At 40.5% G+C, this 7,500-nt stretch overlaps 1 protein-coding gene across 8 annotated transcripts in view; it reads left to right on the top strand.

Annotated features, from left to right (window-relative positions):
* LOC122250014 (uncharacterized) overlaps positions 1 to 7,500 on the top strand; it is a 29,287-nt gene that overhangs the window by 3,143 nt on the left and 18,644 nt on the right. For 3 of the 8 annotated variants that reach the window (XR_015191076.1, XR_006222909.2, XM_043011263.2), the window contains exons 3-9: positions 101 to 281; positions 564 to 737; positions 902 to 1,125; positions 1,368 to 1,598; positions 5,519 to 5,704; positions 5,929 to 6,213; positions 6,869 to 7,136. Coding sequence is in view for 5 of the 8 variants with exons in the window: in XM_043011263.2 (XP_042867197.2) it covers positions 101 to 281; positions 564 to 737; positions 902 to 1,125; positions 1,368 to 1,598; positions 5,519 to 5,704; positions 5,929 to 6,213; positions 6,869 to 7,136 (1,549 nt within the window). In the remaining 3 variants the exon portion in view is untranslated. The remainder of the gene's footprint in view (positions 1 to 100; positions 282 to 563; positions 738 to 901; positions 1,126 to 1,367; positions 1,599 to 5,518; positions 5,705 to 5,928; positions 6,214 to 6,868; positions 7,137 to 7,500) is intronic. The other 5 variants (XR_015191077.1, XM_043011265.2, XM_043011267.2 and 2 more) reach the window with 4 other exon arrangements.

Genomic DNA, 7,500 nt, shown 5'->3' with positions numbered 1-7,500 from the left:
GAATAAAAATTCACACGTCATTCAAAAATTCATCCAACTTTAACATCATACAAAGTCACGTGCGTATGAATTTTTACACTTCTTTGATGCCTTTACGTAGGCCCTTTATCTCTTTTCCCCGCAGGTTGAAGAGGACATAATTGAGTTGCGCGTGGAGGATGAATTTGAGGATGATGACGGTCAGATGGGCATGTCTCACTCCTCCAATGTTCATTCACTTCAGACATCGGACAGTGTATATGAAAGGGATATCGACGATGGCTATAATGATAATTCCATGAGTAAGTAGTGCACGGTATGGAAGTCAGAGCTCATGAGTACCTAGTTTTTTGTGTAACTTCTGAGGTGACATGCTGTGTAAAGGTTCTTTTGGTTATCGTGCAGTTGACTTAAACAGTTCTTTATGTGTTAAGTTTGACACACATATTTGCACTTGATAAGAACTTACCAATATCACTTATTTAGATACTTGCATTTTAAATCACATAATGTCATAAATGTAAATTAAAGTCTTGCTTCAAGTACATATTTTCTCATGCAAAATATATTTTTTGCATTTGTAGATGATGAGTCCCTTAACATAGAAACCCAAAATATTTTAGAAGAGGAGGAGGAAGAGGAAGAAGAGGAGGAGGAAGAAGACGAGGAAGGCCGGAGTCGTGACCGCTTCAAGAGCGAAAGATCGAAGATATCTCTGTCAAACACGACTGTTGAGCGAACCATTCCAGACTCTCTAGGTTTGTCAAAGAAAAGTCATCGTTTAATCTTTATTCTTAGCATTTTACTAAACGTGATTCTAGAATGTTTTTTAACTTTCACATAAATTGTTATTTTTACATTGCATACCAATCTGTATGGATAGAAATGAGGGCATACTAAGATTATAACATACCCCATTTAGACAAAGTGAAAGTGGAGAAGACAGAGAGCATAGACCATTCACGAGGACGAGGTGGCTTCCGTGGTTATGGCCGAGACAGAGGACGAGGGGGCGGACGAGGTGGCCAAATGGGGGGTTGGCAGAGGGGAGGGCCAAGAGGCGGGCACAGAGGTGGGCACAGAGGTGGACCCAGAGGTTTGATGTCCCAGCCTGGAAATAGTGGATGGGGTGGCCCTAGATTCCAGGTAAGAGCAGTTGTTTACTTTTCTCTCTCTCTCTCTCTCTCTCTCTCTCTCTCTCTCTCTCTCTCTCTCTCTCTCTCTCTCTCTCTCTCTCTCTCTCTCTCTCTTTCTCTTTCTCTCTCTTTCTCACATTTCATGTATTGATGACTGGGCATTCTATACGTTGGACTTCTTTGAATAGATATTTTTAGTGCAAGCGTTTTCCTCCGTCATCTTCACTTGTAACCTTATGCATCTCTCTTCAGATCCAGCCATGGGAGCGTCCACCCTTATTAATGAATCCCCAGATGCGACCTGCAATAAGGCAGGGTGTTCCCAACATGCAGATGCAGAGGGGTGGCCCTCCTAACATGGGTCGTCCGCAGCTACCTCTGGTGTCATTACCTGGGGGAATGCCGGATAGGCCTAATGCCCTTTTGGGCAATCCCCCCAATGTAGGAGGATTTCCCCGTCTTCCACTGGGAAATGTAGGTTTGGTTAGTTCACTGCATAGGTTTTGTTTTTAGCAACTAGTTTTGCGATTTAACTTGAAAAGATTATTTGTATGTTCAAGTGTGAAAAGTTTTGCTTGGTAACAGTATTTATGCCTAATGATATTTTCAATTTAAGTGGTCAGCCATCTTTTCAAGTTATATCCCCAGAAACAATTGTCCAACATATTTCCTTTGAGATGTAACATTTCATTTGATTCACTTGATGGGTGGATTTAGACGACATCACAGTGTTAAAGAACTGAGAAGATTACTGATAAGAATGTGCCTTTGGAAATTGGGAATTGGATATAAGGTCAATTACACGTCAGAATCACATGGACATCTTAAACACCTTGCTTAACCCCTAAATGCCAAAGTTTATTTAGGTGTGGCAGCTGCCATGGGCAACTATAAACGCTTACACTCTATATAACCCCCAAGCCAGTTTTTCATTAATTTTGAAGTAAGAGAAGAAAAGAGACATTAAGTTTGACATGCACTGTATTAACCCACTGCGTACGGGTGTCATGACATACATGATGTAGGAGCTTTGGCCTGACGACGGGCGTCATGACGTACATGACGTTCGGGGATTTTGGAATACTATGCTATTTTATTGTGCTATGAAAAAGGAATGAGTGATGATGGCTACTGCAGTCATAATTACTATAATTACCGTAATACCGTGCAAGCTTAACGTCCAAAACCTAGATGGCACCACTTTTTCCTAGCACCAGCAGGAGAGAGAGCCTTGAATGGCACCCATCCACGGTCTCTAGCAAGCACTGTCTCTATAGAGCGATGGCACACACTAAGTTGATGAACCCTTGCTCAAAACTACTGCCGATGAAGGATGTGCAGGCAGAACGAGAAGAGGAAGGTGGCTCAATCCATACCCAGTGTCTAAAATGTGCTCCTGTGCCAATATGGATGCCTTTCATTGTGGCACTCACTGTCACAAGCACAGGTTTCATTCCTCTTCTCTACCTCTTCTTGTTATCTTTATTGTAGAGGGTTATATGTTTCGTATTCGTTCATGACAGCACAAAAATACGAAAAAATAAAGTTGTCTTTTGTCCTCCCATAAAACAGCAATACTTCTATCACATTGAGTATAAAGGAAATAATGAGCTAATATGGATAATATACTACAATTTTAGTCAACTGCAGCACTGATAGAGCCTGTTATATGGCACATATAAGTCTCTAAACTCAATAAAACACACAAAAAAGATAAAACAAAAACCGCTCTAGTTTTACAATGAATGACTGAAAGAGAGTGGGATGATTCAAATTAAATTGCTTCAAGCGGTCTCTCTCTAAAAATAAAACCTATCCTGGAGGTTGGGCAAGCAAATTTATCTCCGTCTGCAATGGGTTAATTTTAACATGCAATGTGATTCTTGTGGTATTAACCCATGGATGTTATACATGATGGCTGTAATTAACCCTTTCCCGATGGGGCACACGCTACGCGAAAACCCCTATGCCGGGCCATTGCAATATTGCATTGGAAACGTCACACTGTCATGACGCCCCGGCATCGGGAATTTAGCTGTGTCACACGAGTGTGATGCACTGTCGCCATAGGGTTAAGACTAAATGACAGGCATCAATGTGTAAATGGTGCGACTTCAGAAACTGTTCACAGTTGAAGCACACTCACATTCATGAAGCATGATGACTAAAACAGTACTAGTTTCAGAGCTACAGCTTTCCAAAGTCAGGCCAAATCATTGTTTTGTGATGGATTTAAGGGAATATAATTGTTAGACAAGTCTGCACTGTCATCACTGGCGGCTTCAGAGATCTTGAGGGCCAGTTAGCTCACTTGGCCTCCAGTCCATAATGGGTTAAATGCTACTTAAAACCAAGGTCCCTTACATCTAACGGATTGGCACTTTTTGCCGAACTTATACTCACCATAGCTCTTAACCCTATGACGACGGTGCGTCACACCCGTGTGACACAGCCAAACTCCCGATGCCGGGGCGTCGTGCGAGTGTGACGATTTCAATGCAATATTGCAATCGCCCGGCATAGGGGTCTTCGCGTAGCGAGTGCCCCGTCAGGAAAGGGTTAAACTACTAATTCACATATTAGAAACAAGATATCATTATGAATTACTCTCCTGGAACAGTGTGGTGATGAGTTGGTTTCACTATAAAACTTGTTTGTAAAGCAAATGGTTTAGCTAGTGAAGGTAGTGAAATTCACACTCGTGGACTGTGGCTGGGCATATTTGCTGTATTATCATCAAACTTGTGCTCACCATAACCCCAAAACTTTAAAGTATCACTATAAAATATTATCCTTTTGTCAAAGTGTAGTGTTCAGTTAATTATGTTTTATCCTTGATTGTGAAGCAGCAGTATTTTTAGGTGGAGTGTGCTGTCTTACCGAGTTCAGTGACACCCAGTATTTAGGGCTTAAATCAGGAATGGATCCAGCCTTAACAGTCTTATGTTCTACTAGATTATAAAAGATATAGGGGGAAAGAGGGAGATCAACAAATACAGTACTTTTATGTATACTAATTTTATGCATCTACTGTATTTGCTGACCTGATAGTAGGAATTAAATTCTAAACACCTCTGGGAGCAGCACATTTCTTTTTGTTAAATTTACAAACTATTTGATTAGTTGTGTAAGTAGAGCATCATACCAAATGCCAATGAGTACCATAGTGCTTTAATACCATATACAGACTCCAATATCATATCATAAATCTAGAAAATAATAGAAAACATATAGAACTATGTAAGAGGCCCACTTGTCCCAGTGGAGTTAACTACCATGTCTTTGCTTGGAAGAATATGTAGTGATAATTGAGGGCAGAGGAAATGCTACAGCGCGATCCCTACTGGTTCCGGTTTTTGAAATTCTTTTAGAATTTGCCTTGTCATTCTAAAAATATTTCTCATTGCATAGCATAATCAGCTGTATCCCTAGTTCTTTGCCGTTGTCATGTTCATTGTACCCAATGCCAGTGACGATGCAGTAATGCTTTTAATTTTTGTACGCTTGCCTTCATCAACTATCCCCGAGACTAAGGAAATCTTTCCAATAATTTCTTCTTAAAATGCATATCGCCAATGCGAAAACCTGGCAGCAACTCGGGAAGCGACAGCGCAAAGATGATGACAAAGACCATCGAGGGAAAATGACTTGGGATATGGCTGAATATACTTGTAGGTGGTGACTCTGCGGTACTAAATAGTATGGTGTGTGGAAGGGGAATGGGGGAGAGGAAAGGATCGTGCATGAAATATGTTATACAATTCCAGTCACCATTTCATAATCGCTACATTCCATTGACAAGAAAGAAGAGGTGGGGAACACAATTAGGATTGGTTTGGGAAAAAGAGGATTACTAGTGGATACCACATACCTCTCATTCAAATAAAGCCTGGAAGTTTTTGAGAGCTCAGCCATAACCATAGAGAATAGTAAAGCCCGCATGGGGAGCTGTGAACCATGATTATGGCAAATAGGCATTTAGGGGTTAAGTTTTGCACTTTACTGTTTGGTGTAATAACTCATTCACGCTGGGGCTTATAGTTGTGTAACACCACTCTCGCAGGCTAAATAACAAGTGCATGCAGTGTCTAAAAGGGAGTCCTCTCCCTGCATGATGCCATGCTGTGCCTCTATGAGCGCTTTTCACCTGCCCTCTTCAGTGGGGTGATAACAGGAAGTTTTTTTATATTTATTTACATTATTTTCACAAGTGAATAAAATTGTGTCTATAGTAATGGAACTCTGATGATTATGTACGTTTTAAGGGAGAGATCATGACATGATAGGATGTCACCCGGTGGAAGCAAAATATTCATTTGCATGATATGATATCCATGATACCTGATGGTAATGGGATAAGAAGCATTATGAACCCGTCTTCATCAGTCATATTTTCTTTATAGTGGAGTGCTGCAGTAGTGCCCTATGGAGCTGGTGCAATACTTTCCCAACTAGTCAGTCAGGCACAAATTGAAGATGACCTAAGGTCGTCTCTGAAGCGCCGTTCAGACGGGGAGCCTATGAACAACTCGCCGCCCAAGCACATGAGAATGAATCAGCCCAAAATGAGTAATCAGCAGTCTGTTGCAGTAAGTAAATCTCTTTTTTAATTTCTCTTTTTGTGGATTACAATCATCTTGTCCAGTTTAATAATTTTCTCATTATGTATATTTCTTTTCTTTTCTTTTCTTTTCTTTTTTTAATGATAATTCCTATTGCAATATGTACTAATTGTAGTTTAATGTTGCTATATATATTGGACAGAAACCAAATTGTCAGTAAGCTTATATATCACTTTTTCCTCCATTTCCAGTGGAAAAAACTCAACAATGCAGTGAACAGACAGCGTGGTGGTATGGCCAAGAAGGGTCCAATATCTAGTCGTCTCTCCATGCCCGCAGCAAATGCCAATCCAAATTTGACAACCATCAAGACTGTAGACATCCGGCCTATTCAACAGAATCAGGCAAACAGGCAACAGAGAGGCCAGGGGAGGAAGGAGCCCAATGCGCAAAATCAAAACGAAGGCCACAGGCAGTCAGAGAAGGGACCCAGTGACACTGACAAGGGGAAAGGGCCGTCTGACCAGGAGCAAAAGGTATGTAGGTTAGGGACTTTTCTTAATAGATTTGTCATTGTCCAAACTTGTTTAGGGAAGGCTCTTTAAAATGTTGTTTATAATCATATCCTACATAATTTGGCAAAGCTGTCTTCAGTAATCTTAAAATTTTACTTAGCGGGTGAGAGGGGTTTGCTGAAATTATAGTTATTCAAATTTTCACAACAATTCCTGTAACCATATAATGTCTGATGCTGTAAAATAGAATAGTAAATACATTTAACCTGCAAGCTGAAGATTCTGGATTAGATTTTTGCTGATGGATTTTGTGCATTCAGTTATAACCTGTTACACCATAAAACAGTGTAAAAGATTACTGAATAAGGAAATTTTGAAGCAAACTGAAATCAAATAAAATACCATAAGCAACTATATTAGCTTGCAGTGATTCTTTCATATTTGTCAAATGGATCATGTTTACTTCTTTGTGTAAAGAGAATGAACAACTGCAGATGAAAATGTGTGATAACCTATAATGTTGCCTACCAGCAAAGAGCCATGGGAACTGTAACTAGCACCAGTGTTGGTTAGATTATGTACTTATTTTATTGAAAATTATCATTATTATTATATTATAGCAAAGAAATACTGTACAGCATTAGTTAAAGATATACTAACGAGTTTCCCTTCACAGCCGGATGATCCCAACGAAGACAAGGAGGCGCGAGAGTACCGGCTGAAACTGCAGAAGCAGAAGGAGTTGAGGGAGCAGATACTTGCCAAGAAGGAAGCCAGAAGAAAAGCAGCTGCAGCTATCAAGGCCTCAGAGCTAGCCAGCAAAAAGGAGAGGGAAGAAAAGGAAAACAACAAGAAAGCCGAAGACCAAAAGAAGAAGGAGCAGCACCCGTTCCAACAAGGTCCCCCACCACAGCCGGGACAGATGGATCGCAAAGGGTTCAAGGGTAAGTGTTCGTATTTCGTTTCGTGATTGCACTCGGAGAGCACGTCTAGTTCGTACTGAGATGTTTCTTGATATCAGTTAAAATGCGATTGTTGTTGTAGACTGAACGGAGGAATTTCAGAGAGAGAGAGACAGGGAATGAGAATGAGGAAATGAGAAGGATAAAAAAAAAGTAGATATGAGGGACAGGGAGAGTGAGAAAAGGTGAAGGAAAATTAGAGATGGGGAAAGAAGAGAAGATAGACAGATAGAGAGGCAAAGAAGAGAAGAAGAGGAGATGAGAAAATAGTGAAACTAAAGCGTGAGATAGCAAGAATGAGGGGACTGACAGCATTTCATTATTCCTTTGTAATATTGACATTTGA

Source organism: Penaeus japonicus, unplaced genomic scaffold, assembly GCF_977035675.1.
Source record: "Penaeus japonicus unplaced genomic scaffold, GWHDUDI00000001_assembly GWHDUDI00000006, whole genome shotgun sequence".
NCBI classification, from domain to species: domain Eukaryota; kingdom Metazoa; phylum Arthropoda; class Malacostraca; order Decapoda; family Penaeidae; genus Penaeus; species Penaeus japonicus.
Note: the sequence above shows the minus strand (reverse complement) of the source record. Positions and strands in the feature narration are given on the sequence as shown.